The 19,210-nt window shown below is 73.2% G+C and overlaps 2 protein-coding genes across 2 annotated transcripts; both read right to left on the bottom strand.

The window, feature by feature from the left end:
* Window positions 1-13,982: 13,982 nt before the first annotated feature.
* Window positions 13,983-15,399, bottom strand: C36H19orf53 (chromosome 36 C19orf53 homolog). Its single transcript, XM_067314666.1, has 3 exons — window positions 15,255-15,399; window positions 14,436-14,491; window positions 13,983-14,316 (listed from the first exon to the last, which is right to left on the bottom strand). Exons 1-3 carry the CDS (start codon window positions 15,355-15,357, stop codon window positions 14,158-14,160), a joined length of 318 nt encoding a protein of 105 aa, XP_067170767.1. The 5' UTR covers window positions 15,358-15,399; the 3' UTR covers window positions 13,983-14,157.
* A 258-nt stretch (window positions 15,400-15,657) lies between these two features.
* MRI1 (methylthioribose-1-phosphate isomerase 1) lies at window positions 15,658-18,798 on the bottom strand. The gene is made up of 6 exons (XM_067314689.1): window positions 18,667-18,798; window positions 18,348-18,589; window positions 17,137-17,306; window positions 16,861-17,037; window positions 16,546-16,770; window positions 15,658-15,822 (listed from the first exon to the last, which is right to left on the bottom strand). The coding sequence occupies exons 1-6, from the start codon at window positions 18,796-18,798 to the stop codon at window positions 15,692-15,694; spliced, it is 1,077 nt and encodes a 358-aa protein (XP_067170790.1). The 3' UTR covers window positions 15,658-15,691.
* Between the last annotated feature and the right edge of the window lie 412 nt (window positions 18,799-19,210).

A 19,210-nucleotide genomic window follows, 5' to 3' on the forward strand; every position in this document is an offset into this window, starting at 1 on the left:
GCCTGACCCGACCCGCTCGGCGGCTCCCGCTGCCGCCGGCCGCTTCCCACGGGCTCAATCTCGGCTCAGCCCTGGGCACCGGCGGAAGAGCCGCCCGGCCGCCCCCCCGCCCGCCCCAAATATTTGGCTTTTCCTATGCCAACGGCGGCCGGGGCCGCGCCGCCCTTCCCTGCCGCCGCCGCACGCGGCCCCGCTCCCAGCTGAGGACCGGCACTGAGTCACGGGCCGGGAAAGGCCGGCGAGGGCGACGGGAAGCGGCAGGCAAGGGGGGGGCCGGGGGCCGCGCGGCGTCCAGCTCTGCATGGCACCCGGGGCTGCATTGCTCCGCGGCGTCCGGCTCCGCACAGCACCCGGGGCTGCATTGCTCCGTGGTGTCCGGCTCTGCACGGCACCCGGCGCTGCATTGCTCCGTGGTGTCCGGCTCCACACAGCACCCGGGGCTGCATTGCTCTGTGGTGTCCGGCTCCGCATGGCACCCGGCGCTGCATTGCTCCGTGGTGTCCGGCTCCACACAGCACCCGGGGCTGCATTGCTCTGTGGTGTCCGGCTCCGCACAGCACCCGGGGCTGCATTGCTCCGTGGTGTCCGGCTCTGCACGGCACCCGGCGCTGCATTGCTCCGTGGTGTCCGGCTCCGCACGGCACCCGGCGCTGCATTGCTCCGTGGTGTCCGGCTCTGCACAGCACCCGGGGCTGCATTGCTCCGCGGCGTCCGGCTCTGCACAGCACCCGGCGCTGCATTGCTCCGTGGTGTCCGGCTCTGCACGGCACCCGGCGCTGCATTGCTCCGTGGTGTCCGGCTCTGCATGGCACCCGGGGCTGCATTGCTCCATGGTGTCCGGCTCTGCACAGCACCCGGGGCTGCATTGCTCCGTGGTGTCCGGCTCTGCACAGCACCCGGCGCTGCATTGCTCCGTGGTGTCCGGCTCTGCACGGCACCCGGGGCTGCATTGCTCCGCGGCGTCCGGCTCCGCACGGCACCCGGCGCTGCATTGCTCCGTGGTGTCCGGCTCCACATGGCACCCAGCGCTGCATTGCTCCGCGGTGTCCGGCTCCACATGGCACCCAGCGCTGCATTGCTCCGCGGTGTCCGGCTCCACATGGCACCCGGCGCTGCATTGCTCCGTGGTGTCCGGCTCTGCACGGCACCCGGCGCTGCATTGCTCCGTGGTGTCCGGCTCTGCATGGCACCCGGGGCTGCATTGCTCCGCGGTGTCCGGCTCCGCACAGCACCCGGGGCTGCATTGCTCCGCGGTGTCCGGCTCCGCACAGCACCCGGGGCTGCATTGCTCCGGGAACCGGGTGCCCATGCACACGAGCTGGGTGTGGAGCCGGGAGCTGCATTCCCGTGCTGGGAGCCGGGTGCCCATGCACGAGCCGGGTGCCCACGCTGGGAGCTGGGTGCCTGCGCTGCAAGCCGGGTGCCGGCACCGGGAGCCGGGCGCCCGCGCCAGGTGCTGCCAGCGGGCCGGGACACGGAGCGGCGGGCGCCGGCGGGTGCCCAGGAGCACGCGGCCGGGTGACGCAGGCGGCAGGAATGTGGCCCATCCGGGCGCGGGGGCGGGCGCCTGCCCCGCTGCCACTGCCGCCGCCGCCGCCACTGCCGCTGGGAAAGGACATTTCTGCGCCGGCCGCGCGTGTCCCCGCACCACGGCTGCGGGCAGGATGGGGCCCGTGGCGGGCGAGGGAGGGGGCAGCGAGCGAGGGCACGTGTGCGCGTTGCAGGGTGCGCGCCTTGCAGCGTGCGTGTCTGTGCAGTGTGCGTGCGTTGCAGCACGTGCACACTGCCACGTGTGCGTGCATTGCAGCGTGCGTGTGTCCATGCGGTGTGCGTGCATTGCAGCGTGTGCACACTGCCACGTGTGCGTGCATTGCAGCGTGCGTGTGTCCATGCGGTGTGCGTGCATTGCAGCGTGTGCACACTGCCACGTGTGCGTGCATTGCAGCGTGCGTGTGTCCATGCAGTGTGCATGCATTGCAGCGTGTGCACACTGCCACGTGTGCGTGCATTGCAGTGTGTGTGTGTGTCCATGCAGTGTGCGTGCGTTGCAGCACGTGCACACTGCCACGTGTGTGTACATTGCAGTTTGTGCATTGCAGTATGCGTGTGTCCATGCAGTGTGTGTGTCCATGCAGTGTGCATGCATTGCAGTGTGTGCATTGCAGCGTGCGTGTGTCCATGCAGTGTGCGTGCATTGCAGCGTGTGCACACTGCCACGTGTGCGCGCATTGCAGCGTGCGTGTGTCCATGCAGTGTGCGTGCATTGCAGTGTGTGTGTGCATCGCAGCATGTGCACACTGCCACGTATGTGTGCATTGCAGTGTGTGCGTGTGTCCGTGCAGTGTGCGTGCATTGCAGTGTGTGCACACAGCCACGTGTGCATGCATTGCAGTATGTGCATTGCAGTGTGCGTGTGTTCGTGCAGTGTGCGTGCATTGCAGCGTGTGCATGTGCTGCAGCGTGTGCACACTGCCACATGTGCATGCATTGCAGTGTGTGCATTGCAGTGTGCGTGTGTCCGTGCAGTGTGCGTGCATTGCAGCGGGTGCATGCATTGCAGCGTGGGTGCATTGCGGTGTGTGCGTGCACTGCAGCGTGTGTGTGCATGGCAGCAGGTGCGTGCATTGCAGTGTGCGTGTGTCCGTGCAGTGTGCATGCATTGCAGCGGGTGCGTGCATTGCAGCGTGGGTGCATTGCGGTGTGCGGGTGCACTGCAGCGTGTGTGTGTGCACGCTCTGCCACGCGTGTGCACCGCAGCGGGCGCCCCGTGCGCCCCTCCGTGCAGCGCGCCGGGCGCGTGCGTCCCTGCGCCTCCCCGCAGCCCTGCGCACACCCGGGATGCGCGGCTGGAAAGCCCCTGCCCGCCGCCGTCACCGGGGCCCCGCGGCGCTGCCACCTCCCGCCCGGCACCGCGGCCCGGGGGAGCAGCGGCAGGAGCCAGCGGGTGCATCGGGCCGGGGCCGGGGCTGGGATGGGGACGGAATGGGGACGGGGACGAGGACCAGGAGGGAGCCCCGGGACCTGGCTGCGTCTCCCCGTGGGCACGGGCAGGCGGGGGGTGGTGGGACGTGGGGGACCCGTGGGGACCCAGGGGGACGTGGGGACATGAGGACACGAGGCCAGGCAGGACAGACCCATGGGGACCTGTGGGCACAAGGGTCCGGGCAGGAGGGACATGGGGACCTATAGGGACACCAGGACACGGGGCTGGGGCAGGAGGGACCCATGGGGACGTGGGGACACCTGGGGCCATGGCTGTGCCGTGGGGACCCCCGGAGCCGTGGGGACACTTCAAGCCGTGGGGATATCCGGAGCTGTGGGGACCCCCGGAGCCACGGAGACACCTGGAGCTGCGGGGACACCCGGAGCTGTGGCCGTGCTGTGGGGACATCCAGTGCCATGGGGACACCCGGAGCCGCAGGGACACCCGGAGCCATGGCCGTGCCACAGGGATCCCAGTGCCATGGGGATCCCGGTGCCGCAGGGATCCCAGTGCTGCAGGGATCCTGGTGCTGTGGGGATCCCGGTGCTGTGGGGATCCTGGTGCCGCGAGGATCCCAGTACCGCAGGGACCCCAGAGCAGCAGGGACACCTGGAGCCATGGCCATGCCACAGGGATCCCGGTGCCAGGGGGATCCCGGTGCCATGGGAATCCTGGTGCCGTGGGGAACCCGGAGTTGCGGGGACACCTGGAGCCATGGCCGTGCCACGGGGATCCCAGTGCTGCAGGGATCCTGGTGCTGTGGGGATCCCGGTGCTGTGGGGATCCCGGTGCCATGGGGATCCCGGTGCCGTGGGGATCCCGGAGCTGTGGGGATCCCGGTGCCGTGGGGATCCCGGTGCCATGGGGATCCCAGTGATGCGGGGATCCCAGTGCCGTGGGGATCCCGGTGCCGTGGGGATCCCGGAGCCGCGGGGATCCCAGTGATGCGGGGATCCCAGTGCCGTGGGGATCCCGGTGCCGTGGGGATCCCAGTGATGCGGGGATCCCGGTGCCGTGGGGATCCCGGTGCCGTGGGGATCCCAGTGATGCGGGGATCCCGGTGCCGTGGGGATCCCGGTGCCGTGGGGATCCCAGTGATGCGGGGATCCCGGTGCCGTGGGGATCCCGGAGCCGTGGGGATCCCAGTGCCGTGGGGATCCCGGTGCCGCGGGGATCCCGGAGCGGGGGGATCCCGGTGCCGTGGGGATCCCGGTGCCATGGGGATCCCAGTGATGCGGGGATCCCAGTGCCGTGGGGATCCCGGTGCCGTGGGGATCCCGGAGCCGCGGGGATCCCAGTGATGCGGGGATCCCAGTGATGCGGGGATCCCGGTGCCGTGGGGATCCCAGAGCCGCGGGGATCCCAGTGCCGTGGGGATCCCGGTGCCGCGGGGATCCCGGAGCGGGGGGATCCCGGTGCCGTGGGGATCCCGGAGCCGCGGGGATCCCGGAGCTGTGGGGATCCCGGTGCCGTGGGGATCCCGGTGCCATGGGGATCCCAGTGATGCGGGGATCCCAGTGCCATGGGGATCCCGGTGCCGTGGGGATCCTGGTGCTGCGGGGATCCCGGTGCCGTGGGGATCCCAGTGATGCGGGGATCCCAGTGCCGTGGGGATCCCGGTGCCGTGGGGATCCCGGTGCTGCGGGGATCCCGGAGCGGGGGGATCCCGGTGCCGTGGGGATCCCGGTGCTGCGGGGATCCCAGTGCCGTGGGGATCCCGGAGCGGGGGGATCCCGGTGCCGTGGGGATCCCGGAGCCGCGGGGATCCCGGAGCGGGGGGATGCCGGCGGTGGGGGCGCGCGGGCGCATTGTTCCTCCCCGGCTATTGTTTATCCCGCTCGGAGCGCGGAGGAAACCCAAAACCTCCCAGTAATAATTGTATTTAGGAACTTCCAAGCATCTCCACGGAGACGGCGGTGACGGCAGCGCGGCCGGGCCGGATCCAGCGCCGGGAATGTCGCCTTAACCCCCGGCAGGCCGCGCGCCGCAGCCCCGGCCGGGCCCGGTCCGACTCCATGGGGTCCCTGGGCGCCCGGGAACCGGAGCCTCCGGAGCCGACCCCGCAGGGTCCCCGGATCCCCGGGAATGGGCCCCTCCGGCGCCTCCCCCACGGGATCCCCAGGAACGGGACCCTCTGACGCCTCCCCCTGCGGGATCCCTGGGAATGGGACCCTCCAGCGCCCCCCCTGTGGGGTCCCCAGATCCCCGGGAATGGGCCCCTCCGGTGCCTCCCCTGTGGGGTCCCTGGATCCCGGGGAACAGGACCCTCCAGTGCCTTCCCCATGGGACCCCCGGGAATGGGACCCTCCGGCGCCTCCCCTGCAAGATCCCCAGATCCCCAGGAACGGGATCCTCCAGCACCTCTCCCCCACGGGATCCCCGGGAAGGGGCCCCTCCAGCGCCTCCCCCACGGGTCCCCGGATCTCTGGGAATGGGACACTCCGGCGCCTCCCCTGCGGGATCCCCAGATCCCCGGGAACGGGATCCTCCAGCACCTCCTCCGCAGGGTCCCTGGGAACGGGCCCCTCCAGCACCTCTCCCCCACGGGATCCCCGGATCCCCAGGAACGGGCCCCTCCAGCGCCTCCCCCACGGGTCCCCGGATCCCTGGGAATGGGACACTCCGGCGCCTCCCCTGCAGGATCCCCAGATCCCCGGGAATGGGACCCTCCGGTGCCTCCCCTGCAGGATCCCCAGGAACGGGACCCTCTGGCGCCTCCCCCGCAGCATCCCCGGATCCCCGGGAACAGGCCCCTCCGGCGCCTCCCCACGGGGTCCCCGGATCCCTGGGAACGGGCCCCTCCAGCACCTCTCCCCCACGGGATCCCCGGATCCCCGGGAATGGGCCCCTCCAGCGCCTCCCCTGCGGGATCCCCAGGAACGGGCCCCTCTGGCGCCTCCCCCGCAGGATCCCCAGATCCCCGGGAACGGGCCCCTCCGGCGCCTCCCCACGGGGTCCCCGGCCCACCCGGATCCCGCCGGGCGCGGGGATTTGGGAGCGCGCAGGGCCGGGCCGGCCGGAGGCGCCGCGCGAGGCCTCGCCGCCCTGGAACAACCACAGTGACGCGCTGCGGTTTCGCCGCTTCCGACGCCGAGCAGTGTTTAATGTCTGTGTGTGCGGCATCGCCATGGAGATCCCGGCCGGGCCGCCCGGCGTCCGCCCGCTCCGCTCCGCTCCGCCCGGCCGCCAGCCCCGACGTCACCCGCCGCCGGCCCCGGCATCCCGGGGCTTCCCCGGAGCCCGGCCGGCCGAGCGCGGGCCTCGGCGTCGCCCGCATTCCCGGCGGCCCCTCCGTCCCCAGCATTGCATCCATCCCCACGATTGCATCCGTCCCCCAGCATTGCCTCCATTCCCGGCATCGGCTCTGTCCCCGGCATTGCCTCCATTCCCACCATTGCCTCCATTCCCGGCATCGCCTCTGTCCCTGGCATTGCATCCATTCCTGCCATCACCTCCACTCCCAGCATCGCCTCTGTCCCTTGGCATCGTCTCCGTCGCCGGCATTGCATCCGTCCCCGGCATTGCATCCGTCCCCTCCATTGCCTCCGTCCCCCGTCATTGCCTCCATTCCCGGCGTTGCCTCTGTCCCCAGTATCGCCTCCGTCCCCGGCATTGCATCCATCCCAGCCATCATCTCCATTCCCCGCCACCACCTCCGTCCCCCAGCATTGCCTCCATCCCCGGCACACATGTCCCTGCCATCGCCTCCGTCCCCGGCACACATGTCCCTGCCATCGCCTCTGTCCCCGGCACACGTGTCCCTGCCATCGCCTCCATCCCAAGCTCCCACCCCACAGCGCTCAGGACTCCCTCACTGCGACGCTCGGGCTGCCCACGCTGTGGGAACAGGGTGTTTGCACCTCGTGGGGCTCGGCATTCCCACGTCACGGGGTTGGGGACACCCGTGCCCTGGGGACAGGGCTCCCACACCGTGGGGACGGGGCGTTTGCACCTCCCGGGGCTCAGCGTTCCCCTGCTGCGGGCACGGGACGCCCACGCCGTGGGGACTGGGATTTGCACCTCCTGGGGCTCGGCATTCCTGCGCCACGGGGTTGGGACACCCGTGCCGTGGGGACAGGGCGTTTGCACCTCGTGGGGCTCGGCATTCCCCTGCTGTGGGCACGGGACGCCCACGCCGTGGGGACAGGGGTTTGCACGCCGGGGGGGCCGGGGGGCTCCCACGTCGTGGTCACGGGGGGGGTTGCACATCGTGGGCACGGGGGGTTCCCACGCCGGGGGGGGCCGGGGCATTTGCACGTCGCAGGGCCGGGGGGTTTGCGCATTTGGGGGGGCGACGGCTTGCGCGTCGCGGGCGTTTGGGGGCGTTTGCACACGCCGGGGCCGGGGCGAGGGGTTCCCACGCGGCGGGGTTCCCACGCGGCGGGGTTCCCACGCCGGGGGGGGCCGGGGCATTTGCACGTCGCAGGGCCGGGGTGTTTGCGCATTCGGGGGACGACGGCTTGCGCGTCGCGGGCGTTTGGGGGCGTTTGCACACGCCGGGGCCGGGGCGAGGGGCTGCCACGCGGCGGGGGTGCCACGCGCGGGGCCCGGGCGCTGCCCGGCGGCCCCGAAAGGGTGCGGAGGCGGGCGCGGCGCGGCGCGGCCTGGCCCCTCCTCTCGGCGCCCGGCCGCGGCCCTCGCGGCGCTCCCGGGGCGGAGCGAAGCTTTTAAAAAGCGTTTCCCTTCTTGGAGTAAAAAGTCAGCGACTTGGGGAGCCGCCGCGGCGCCGCGGGCCGCCCGGGCAGCACCGGCCCCAGCACCGGCCCCGGCCCCGGCCCCGGCCCCGGCGCCGCCGGTGAGTAGCGGCCCCGCGCAGCGCCGCCGCCGCCGCCGCCCGCGAGCGTGGGAAAAGGCGGCGGGAAATTCCCGGGGGAGCCGGGACCGGGCCGGAGCGCCGGGACGTCGGGGCGGCGGCCGCGGCGCCGAGGCTCCGGCGGGGCCCGCGGACGGGAGCGGCGAGTCGGGGCGCGGGCCGGGAGCGCCCACGCGTGTCCGCGCCGCGGGGAGGGGGAGCCGCGGTAAAACGGGGGGGGGGGAGTTATGGAGGGAGGGAGGGAGGGAGGGAGAGGGGGGGGCCTGGCCGCCGCTGCCGCCGCGCGTGATTCATCCTTTCCCCCCGCGGCGCTGCGTGTGCGGGCGGGCGCCGACGGGGCGGCCCTGCCTCGCTCCGCCTCGGCCCGGCCGCCGCCCACCGCTGTCCCGAGTTGGCCCGGGCTCAGCTCGCCGGCGGGGGAGGGAGGGGGGGGAAAAAGGGAGGAAAACTCGCCGCGCGGGGGGGGTCCGGACGCCGCCCCCCCCCCTCCTCCGCGCCCCACGGAGGGGAGCGCCGGCTGTGTGTGGGGGGGCGATGGGCTTCCCCCCCCCCTCCCCTCGTTCGCGCGTGGGCGCCGCCGCGCGGGGCTGAGCCCCGACACGCTCGTGCCGTGCCAGGGAGGCCGCGCCGCTCGCGGGGGCTGGCGAACGCGAGCCCCGATGCGGATTCTCCAGGGTCTCGTATGGGGTTGTGCTGCCGGCGGGGAGAAGCCGCCCCGTGGGTCAGCGCTGCTGTGGATTCTCCAGTGTCTCGTATGGGGTTGTGCTCCCGGTAGGGAGAGGCCTCCCCGTGGGGCCGCACTGTCGTGGATTCTCCAGTGTCTCATACGGGGTTGTGCTCCCGGCGGGAAGAAGCTGCCTCGAGGGTCGGAGCTGCTGTGGATTCTCCAGTGTCCCATATGGGGTTGTGCTCCTGGCAGAGCGGGCTGCCCTGTGGAGCAGCGCCATGGTGGATTCTCCCACGTCTCATATGGGCTTGTGCTCCTGGCGGGGAGAAGCCGCACTGTCGGGCAGCGCCGCTGTGGATTCTCCAGCATCTCATACGGGGTTGCGCTCCCAGCGCAGTCCTGGCGCGCGGGCACCGGCGCTGCGCTCCCACTCGGTCACGGCTTCCCAACGTGCCAACGCTTCCCGTCGCTGACTCTCTGCCAAGCCGGGTCCTCGGCGGAGTCCCCGGCACGAGGCCGCTGTGTCCATGGTCTATCCGGCTCCGTCCGCATCCCACCCTGCTCCAGCAGCTCTTCCCTGCGTGGGACCTCTCCCGCCGGGGGCCCAGGCGTCCGGGTGGGTGGCGTGCAGGCGGCCGCCGGGCTGTTTGCGGCGCCGCCGCCGCCGCGCGCTGTTTATCCCTCGGTTTTGGGCCCTTTCCACCCGTTTCCCTTTGAAGTGCGCCCGTTGCCGGAGCGACGGTGATGTCAGGCCGGGGCGGGCGCCGGCGCTCCCGCATGGCGACGCCAGGCCCCACGCGGCCCCGTGACACGTTTCTTCCAGGAACTGCCCGGGCGCCGGGACGCCTGGGTCCCCCGGCGCGGCCGCTGCCACCGCCGCGTGTGCGGGGATCCGGGGACGGCGGCGAGGGCAGGGGGCCGTCGCCCTCCCCACGGCTCCCAGGGACGGGGACACGCGGGTGCAGGGCGATTTGGGGACAGTGGTCCCGTCCCCGTCCCGCAGCTCCCAGCCAGGGGCATGGGAGAGCGCGGGAAACTGGGGACAGCGATGAGGGCAGGGGGGTCCCGTCCCTGTCCCCATCCCCACCCGCTTCCCTGTGGCTCCTGGGGCTGGGGACAGGCGCGTGCACAGGAATTTGGGGACAGAAGCAAGGACAGGGTGTCCCATCCCCGTTCCCGTGGCTCCCCGGGATGGGGCCGCGCACGTGCAGGGGGATTTGGGGACAGGGGTCCCGTCCCCGTCCCCAGCCGCGCTGGCGGGAGCCACGGCACGTTTCTCGCGGAAATGACTTCGCGCTCGGCCGTTTCCTCCCAGCCGATGGGAAAAGTGGGAGCTGGGTCCCGCCCGGGCCGCGGGCCGCCGCGGGAATCGGGCCGAACGCCGGCTCCGCGTGGCCGGGGAGCGTGTGGATGACACCAGCACAGCATGTGTCCCGCCGGGCGACGCCTCCGTCCCCGCGGGCCGGGAAGGCACCGGCAGCCCAGGGGGGAGCACGGGCACCGCCGCGGTGACGCCGCTGCTACGTGCCGCGGCCGGAGCGGTGCTGGCGGGCAGGGCTGGTGGCGGATGCGGATGCGGCCGGGGAGGCCCCGGTGCTGCCCGGCTTGCACGGACGTCCCACCTTGCACGGCCGCCCGCGCTCCCCCGCGCGCCGTCACCGCGAGGCCTCACGTGTCCCCTCCGCGTGGCACCACCCGGCCGTGGCACGTGCCAGCGCGGTCCCGCGCCGTGACTCAGCCCCGGCGCGCACACGCCCTGCCGCGCCGGCGCGCAGCCCCCCTGCCCCCCCTGCCCCCCCCCCCACCGGCACGTGGCCGGGCCGGGTTATTTTTGCCGGCGCCGCTGGCACCCTACAAGGGGCCGCTGGAGCGGGCAGCGGCCGCGCCGTGTCCCGGCCTGACTCCGGCGCCGGGAAGCGGGGCCAAACCTCCCCCTCCCCGGGAAGGGGAACCCGGCCAGGGCTGGGCCCAGGCGTCCGGGCCCCGGTGGCGGCGGGGACCCCGGGCTCGGCTGCCGGTGGCCTCGGGGCCGGGCGAAGGGAGCTGCCGACGGGTGCCAGCGCCGGACCCCACCCTGCCAAGCCGCCGCTTCCGGCCCCAATCTCGGCGCGCTCCGACGCTATTTTTAGGGCCGGCACGGAGCCGAGACGGCTGCTGCCGGCCGGGGGGGGGGGACGACGACACGCCGGGGCCGGCGGGACCCTGCTCACGGCACCTTCCTTTCCCCAGGTGACACCGGGAGACCCCGACGCCGGACACCAGGAGCCGCCGGAGAGCCGGACGCCGTCCCGCCAAGGCCGCAGTGCGAGCTGGGGGCCCAGGCGTCCGGGCCGCCCCACGGGGGCGCGGGCGGGCGGGCGGTGGCTGCGGTTTGCCGGGCGGCTGTCGCTAGCGGCTTCGAGGAAACGGCGTCAGCCGGCCCGGCAGGCAGCGAGACGCTTCCGCGCCGGGTCCCGCCGCCCCCCGGCCCCCCGCGCCGCCCCCCCGCGCTGCCACCGCTGCTGCCGCTGCCTGCTGCCGCCCGCCGGGGTTCCTGGCGATGCGATTTTTTTACTCTGCTGCCCAAAATCACATTGCCAGGGATTTCCAACGGGCGCCAGCTCCCACGACGAGGACGGAGCCCCCCGAGGGGGCCGGGGACGGATGGGGGGGGACATGGGCAGGATAGGGGGGCCGGATGGGGGGGATGCAGGGACCGTCCGTGCCCGGAGCAGGGGGACAGACAGGGGGACATGGGGACCGGACCGGCCATGCCCGGAGCAGGGGGACAGATGGGGGGATGTGGGGACTGGCTGTGCCCGGAGCAGGGGGCTGGATGGGGGGACGTGGGGACCAGCCGTGCCCGGAGCAGGGGGACAGACGGACGGACAGCCGGCCGGCCGGGGCGGGGGGCAGCGGGCGCCAGGCCCCGGGGCGCAGGGCTTAGCCCACCTGTGAACAGCGTTTGCCGCCGCCTCCTGTTCACAGTGGCTAAGTTCCGCTCCCCGGCGCCCTGCCGGCGGCACGGCACGGCATGGCACGGCGTGGCGCAGCGCAGCGGGGCCCCCCGGACGCCGGGGCCCCCGGCCGCCGGGGCCCGCTCTGGGCGCTGCCTCCCGTGCCTACTGAGCTGATACGCAGTTGCTTTGCCTAAACTGGCTCAGTTCAGCAGGAACAGGAGTCTGGCCCCGCGCGCCGGCACGGGCGGCACCGCCGGCGGGGAGCCCGGACACCTGGGCCCCGGCCGCCGGCCTTCTCCCCTCCGCTGCGGGTGGCGACGGTGAGTGGAAGCGGGCGGGAGCCGGGAGCCCGGACGCCTGGGCCCCGCGGCAGGAGCTGGGCCCGGCGAGGGAATCGGTTCCTCATTCGCGCGCGGGGCGGGGAGGAAACCCCCCTCCACGGGCGCCCGGCCGGGCCCGAGGGACCGTTGGGAGACCGCAGGCGTCCCGGGGCTTGTGGGAGCGCGGAGCCGCAGCCGGGCCCGGCCGGCCCTGCCTCGGTTTCCCCACGGCGCCGTGGGAGAGGGGCCGGCGGCCCGGCCCTGCGCCCCGGGGCCGGCAAGCCGCGGCAGCGCCCGCCCGCCCGGCCTGGCGCCGCCGCAGGGAGGCTCCCGGCGCCCCGGCAAGTCGGGGCGTCGCAGGCAATTAGGGGATTACGGGGAGCCGGTCGCGCCCGGGCTGAGTCACCGCGGCCCCCGCGCTCACGCGGCCAGGGCCCAGGCGTCCGGGCCGCCCCTCGCGCCCCCCTGCCCGCCCAGCGCTGCGGCGAGGGCCCAGGCGTCCGGGCCGCCCCATTCCGACCCTCGCGCCCCCCTGCCCGCCCAGCGCTGCGGCGAGGGCCCAGGCGTCCGGGCCGCCCCATTCCGCCCCTCGCGCCCCCCTGCCCGCCCAGCGCTGCGGCGAGGGCCCAGGCGTTCGGGCCGCCCCATTCCGCCCCTCGCGCCCCCCTGCCCGCCCAGTGCTGCGGCGAGGGCCCAGGCGTCCGGGCCGCCCCTCGCGCCCCCCTGCCCGCCCAGCGCTGCGGCGAGGGCCCAGGCGTCCGGGCCGCCCTGTTCCGACCCTCGCGCCCCCCTGCCCGCCCAGCGCTGCGGCGAGGGCCCAGGCGTCCGGGCCGCTGTCTCCCCCCCTGCTCTAACCGCTAGGCCCCACTGCGCTCGGCAGAGGACCCAGGCGTCCGGGCACCCCGCCCAGCCCCCGCCAGCAGCGGAGGCGCCTCCTCCATTAAACTTTTTCCCAAAATAAAGCTGAGAAATGAGTCTATAAAATGCAGGAAATTTCAGGGAATTTCCCTGATGTCACAGCGAGGAGGGGGGGCTGAGGGAGGGACGCCCCAGGGAGGGCGGGGCTTAATGAGTGGCCCCGCCCACTCTTGGAGGGCGGGGCCCACGCGGCGGCCTCACCCAGGCGGGGCGGGACTTGCCCACGTGGCCCTAGGGCGCGGCGCCTTTAAGAAGCTCGGTCCCCGCCTCGCTCTCCGCTGCCGCCGCCGATTGGCCGCGGGGGGGCGGCCGCCTCAGCTCCTCATTGGGCTTCGCCGCTGTCAATCAGCGCGGCGCCCTAACCCCCGTGAGGCAGCAAAGCCGGGGGGGGGGGCGCCTGTCAATCGTGGCTGGGGCCCACCAATCAGCGGGGAGGCGCCTGCAGCTGGGGGCGTGGCCTCGCCGGCTCCATTCACAACTTTGCGCCGGCGCCAGAAGCGGCAACAATGTAACGAGGGAGCCGCGACCCCCCGACGCCGCCGCGGGGACCCCCACAGCGTCCCGATCCCGGGGAGCCCTGGCCGCCCCAATTCCGGCCCCGGGACCCCCCCCCCCAGTCCCAGCCCTGGGGATCCCTGGCAGTCCCGGGACCCCCCACGCCGCCCTGATCCCAGCCCCAGAGGCCCTCACCCCGCCTCGATCCCAGGATCCCCCCCCACAATGCCCTGATCCCATTCCAAGACCCCCCATGCCACCCCAATCCCAGCCCCAAAGCTCCTCACCCCGCCCTGATCCTTGGACCCCCCCCTAATGCCCTGATCCCATTCCGAGACCCCCCATGCCACCCTGATCCCAGTCCTAAAGTTCCTCAACCCGCCCTGATCCTTGGACCCCCCACGCCACCCCCATCCCAGCAGTGGGACCCCCCCACACCACCCCAGTCCTGGCCCCAGCGGCCCTCGCCCCACGCCGATCCCGGGGATGCCCTCCCCCCACACTGATGCCAGCCCGGGGATCCCCTGCCTGCCCCCGCCCCTCTGCCCCGATGCCAGCGGGGGACCCCTGTCCCAACCCCCCCCAACTCCCCCCACCAACCTCCCCCCCCCCCAGGCAGGGCAGATGGGGCCGGACCCCGCTCAGCCCCAACCACCTGCAAACGGGGCCTGGCCGCACCAGGCTTGGGAACAACTTCAGAGACCCCAAGGGGACCAAACCTCCCCCCAAACTCCCCCCCCCCGCCCCACAACAGCCCCAGCTCGTTGGGGAGGCCTCAACTCGCCCCCCCCCCCCGCAGGGCACCAGCAGCCCAGCTCAGCCCAGTCATCGGGGCTCAGGCAGCGGCTCCCCCCTCTCCCTTTTATTAAAAACAGGTACAGAAAAGGCTGAGCACGGGCATGCTCATGACAGGTCCGATCCCCCACACACACCCCCAAGCCCGGCTCCCTCCACAAAAAGCCACAGCCCGGCTCCGGCAGCAGGGGGGTCCCGGCGCTCCGGCAGCGGCGGGGGGCCCCGGCTCAGGGCTGAGCCTTTTTGGCTTTGCCCTTCTTGGCACCGGCGGCGGCGGCAGCACCCGCCGGCGGCGCCTTCACCACCACCAGCTTCTTGGGCAGGCTGCTGCTGGCCCTCATCACCACCTCGTGCTCGATCTTCATGCGGATGCCCACCTCCAGGCTCTGGGGACGGCAGCGTCGGCGGGGGGCTCGGGGGGGGGCAGCCCGAGCCCCCGCCCCTCCCTCCGGCCAGCCCCCCCCCCTTTTCCCTCCCCCCATGCCGCTTGCAGCCCCCTCCTCACCTTCTTCAGCTTCTGCTGCTGGATCACGCGGACCTTCTTGGGGGCGATGGTGCGGCCTGGGGGGGGGGGGAGCGCTGCGGTGGACGGGACCCCCCCCCCCCGCTGCCGAGCCCGCGGAGCTGCTGGGGTCCTCCCACGGGCCGGCACTGAGCCCCCCACCGCTGGGGCGGGGGACTGAGCCTGGGGGCCCCTGGGGCTCCCCCTAATCCTGCCCCCTTCCCAGGGGACCCTCCCCGGGACCCCCCTGCCCCTGCTCCCTCCTTGCAGCTCCCCTGCCCAAGGCCTCCCCTCCCTCCCCTGCCCCCTTCCCAGGGGACCCCCCGGGGACCCCCCTGCCCAAGGCCTCCCCCTCCCCTGCCCCCTTCCCAGGGGACCCCCCTGCCCAAGGGCTCCCCCCTCCCCTGCCCCCTTCCCAGGGGACTCCCCCAGGGACCCCTGCTCCTGCTCCCTCCCCACAGCCCCCCTGCCCAAGGGCTCCCCCTAATCCTGCCCCTTTCCCAGAGGACCCCCCCGGGACCCCCCTGCCCAAGGGCTCTTCCTACCTTTGCTACCCCCAAGGAAACTCCCTTTCTCTGCGCTCCTCTTCTCCAAGAGCCCCCCCACACACGCCCCAAATATCCTTTCCCTAAGGAACCCCCCACAGACCCCCGACCCCCAAACATCCCTTCCCTAAGGGATCCCCCCCAAACGCCCCCTCCCCCAAGGTGTCCCCATATCCCCCCCCCCCCGAGCCCCTTCCCCACAGGCCGCCTCCACTACGAGCTCCCCCGCCAAAGGGGCCGCCCCCCCCCCCGGGCCCAGGCCCGGCCCTCCCCTCACCTCCCTTCCGCGGCCCCCGGACCCCCCGGGCCGCCGCCGGGGCCGCCGCTGCCGCCGCCTTTCCCGGCCGCTTCGCCGCCGCCTTGGGCTTGCCCTGGGCCATGTCGCGCCGCGCTTCCGGGTTCTGCCCGGGCGGAAGCGCCTCCCCCGCGAACTGCACGCCGGGATGCAGCGAGGCGGCACTCCCGCACGGCAGGGCGCACGGCGGCACTCGCAAAGGCACGCCGGGATACACCGAGGCGGAAGCGCTGCTATAGGCGGACGCTCTGCACTGCGGCAGGCGCAATGCACGCCGGGATACAGCGAGGCGGAAGCAGCCCGCCGGTACGGCTGGGGATGACTTGTGGGCCCCCCCCCCCGCCGTTAACCTCCCCTCCCCCCCCCAATTAAATGCAGCTCCCGCTCCGTGCCGCCGCGAAGGGATTTATTGACCCCGCTCAGTCCCCCCGGGCCGCGGCCAGGGCCTGGCGCAGCTCCCCGGGGGCGTAAACCCCCGTCTCAGTGATGATGCCGCCTGTGATGAGCTCATGGGGGGTGACGTCGAAGGCTGGGTTCCAGACGTCGATGCCTGGGGGACGGGGACAGCGGGGTCAGCCCGGCCCTGCCGGATGCCCCCGGCCCCTGTGGGACACTGCAAGCCCAGGGGGACGGCAGCGGGGACATGCTGGGCCTAAGGGACACCCCCACCCCAGCCACATCCAGCAGCCCCCTGGGGGGGATGGGGATGGGGACATGCCAGCCCCAAGGGACACCCCCATCCTAGCCAGATCCAGCAGCCCCCCAGGGGGACGGGGATGGGGACATGCCAGCCCCAAGGGACACCCCTGCCCCATGTGGGACACCACAACCCCAGCCACATCCAGCAGCACCCTGTGGGGACAGGGACATGCCAGCCCTAAGGGACACTCCAGCCCCATATGGGACACCCCCATCCTAGCCAGATCCAGCAGCCCCCCAGGAAGATAGGGACAGGGACATGCCAGCCCTAAGGGACACCCCCACCCCAGCCAGATCTAGCAGCACCCTGTGGGGACAGGGACATGCCAGCCCTGTGGGACCCCCCCACCCCCCCCCAGGCCCATGAGCACCCCAGGGGGTGACAGGGACAGCAGGGTCACCCCAGCCCTATGGGTCCCCCCACCTCGGACCTGGCACTGCCACGGGCGGCAGGTCCCTTGTGGGGGGGGGATGACCAGTCCCAGGGTGACAGGGAACAGCGGGGGCACCACAGCCCTGCAGGACCCCCCACCCCAATCTGCGGGGACCCAGGCCGGGGGGGGGGGGGGCCCACCTGGGGCAGCCACGCGGACGCCCTGGAAGTCCGTCAGCTCCCCGCCGGGACGCTCCTCGATGGGGATGTGGGCGCCGGTGGGCAGCGCCGGGTCGCAGGAGGCGCTGGGGGCCGCCACGTAGAAGGGGACGCCGTGGTGCCGGGCCGCCACCGCCAGCTGGTAGGTGCCGATTTTGTTGGCCGTGTCGCCGTTGGCGGCCACCCGGTCGGCTCCCACCACGACGGCTGGAGGGCGAGAGGCGGCGTGAGAGTCGCACGCGCGGCCCCGGCGCCCCCCCCGCACCCCGCCGCCGCGGCGCCGGCCCCCGCGCTCACCGTGCACGCCGCGGTCCCGCATGGCGGCGGCGGCGGCGCTGTCGGCGATGAGCGTGGCCGGGATGCCGTCGTGCACCAGCTCGAAGGCCGTCAGCCGGGCGCCCTGGTTGTAGGGCCGCGTCTCGGTGCAGTAGGCGCGCGCCAGGCGGCCCTGGGCGTGCAGCGAGCGCACGACGCCTGGGGGGCGACGGGGCGGTCAGGGCCGGCGCTTGCCTCCGGGATGCTCCCCGGCACGGCGCTGGGCCAGCCCGGACGCCTGGGCCCCCCGCCACCTACCCAGGGCGGTGCCGTAGCCGGCGGTGGCCAGGGTGCCCGTGTTGCAGTGCGTGAGGACGGTGACGCTGGCGTGCGGGAGGCGCTGGAGGATGTGCCGGGCGCCGTGCGCCCCGATGCTCCGGTTGTCTTCCAGGTCCTTCTGCAGCAGGGCCTCCGCGTGCTCGATGACGCTGCGGCGCCGGCGAGGCGGGCTCGGCCTGCTGCCCCCGCGCCAGGCAGCCTCCATCCCCATCATCCCGCCTCCCTGCCAGGCAGCCTCCATCCCTGCCCTCCCGCATCCCGCCTTCCCGCCGGGCAGCCTCCATCCCTGCCATCCCGCCGGGCAGCCTCCATCCCTGCCATCCCGCATCCCGCCTTCCCACCGGGCAGCCTCCATCCTTGCCATCCCGCATCCCGCCTTCCTGCCGGGCAGCCTCCATCCCTGCCATCCCACCTTCCCGCTGGGCAGCCTCCATCCCTGCCATCCCGCATCCCGCCTTCCCGCCGGGCAGTCTCCATCCCTGTGATCCCACATCCTGCCTCCCCCCCGGGCACCCTCCATCCTCGCAATCCTGCTTCCCTGCGATCCCACATCTCACCTCCCCCCCAGGAATCCTCCATCCCCACAATCCTGCATCCCACCTCCCCACTGGGAATCCTCCATTCCTGAGATTCCACATCCCGCCTGCCCACCAGGCACCCTCCATCCCTGAGATCCCGCATCCCTGCTGGGCATCCTCCATCCTCCCAATCCCACATCCTGCCTCCCTGCCGAGCATCCTCCACCCCTGTGATCCTGCCTCTCTGCCAGGCATCCTCCATCCTCCTGATCCCACATCCTGCCTCCATCCTGGGCATCCTCCATCCCTGCTCCCTGCAATCCCACCGGGCATCCTCCATCCCTGTGATCCCACATCCTGCCTCCCCGCCGAGCATCCTCCATCCTCCTGATCCCACATCCTGCTTCCCTGCTGGGCATCCTCTATCCCTGCTCCCCGTGATCCCACTGGGCATCCTCCATCCCCGCGATCCCGCATCCTACCTCCCTGCTGGGTATCCTCCATCCTCCCACCTCCTGCCTCCCTGCTGGGTATCCTCCATCCTCCCACCTCCTACCTCCCTGCTGGGTATCCTCCATCCTCCCACCTCCTGCCTCCCTGCTGGGTATCCTCCATCCCTGCTCCCTGCAATCCCACCGGGCATCCTGCATCCCCGCGATCCCGCATCCCTACCTGTCGCGCAGGTCCTGGGCCGTGACGCCGGGGCTCTGCGCGCGGCGGCGCAGGGCGGCGCGGAGTCGCTCGGCCTCCCGGGCCATGTTGACGGCGGTGGGCCGCGCCGCGACCAGGTGCCGCAGCCGCTCGCCGACGAAGGCCTCCAGCGCCGGCGCGTCGCGCTCCGGCCCGGCTCCGCCGTGCAGCTCCACCGCCAGGCTCAGGCAGCCCACGAGGGCAATGGCCGGGGCCCCCCGCACCTGCGGGGCGCGCGCAGGCCGTGGCACCCCGGCGGCTCCCGGCGTCGCCCCGCGCCGTGCCGGAGCCGCCGGCTCACCTCCATGGCCCGGATGGCTTCCCAGGCCCGCTCCACGCCGTCCACGGCCTCATAGCGGATCTGCCCCGGCAGCAGCAGCTGGTTGAGGATGGAGAGGGAGCCGCGGCGGTACCGGATCGCTTCCAGGCTCATGGCCTCCGCCGGAAGCGGCCCTCGCGCTTCCTGCCTCCCCACCGCTTCCTGGGGACGGGGGAGGGACCCAGGCGTCCGAGCGGAGCCGGGGAGGGGGAAGCGAGCTGCCAGCTGCCCGCGGAGGAGAGCCGGAGCCCCGCGGGTGCAGCCAGCCCGTACATCCGCGGGGCTCCCATTCCAGGGGGCGGGATAAGCCGCATCGTGCCAGCCCGAGCGCGGCTCGGATCCGGCGCTGGGCTCCCATTCCGCATGGGGGAGCGGGAGAGAGAGCACTCGCCCTTTCCCGGTGCTGCAAAGCCCTTTTAATACGTACAGAGGAGCAGGGCGACGGCGCGTATAAATTACGGGGGGGCACAAGGCCGGGGAGGCGCCAGCCCCAGCCGCAGCCTCCGGGACCAGCCCAGAGGGGCCG

Source organism: Apteryx mantelli, chromosome 36, assembly GCF_036417845.1.
Source record: "Apteryx mantelli isolate bAptMan1 chromosome 36, bAptMan1.hap1, whole genome shotgun sequence".
NCBI classification, from domain to species: Eukaryota; Metazoa; Chordata; class Aves; order Apterygiformes; family Apterygidae; genus Apteryx; species Apteryx mantelli.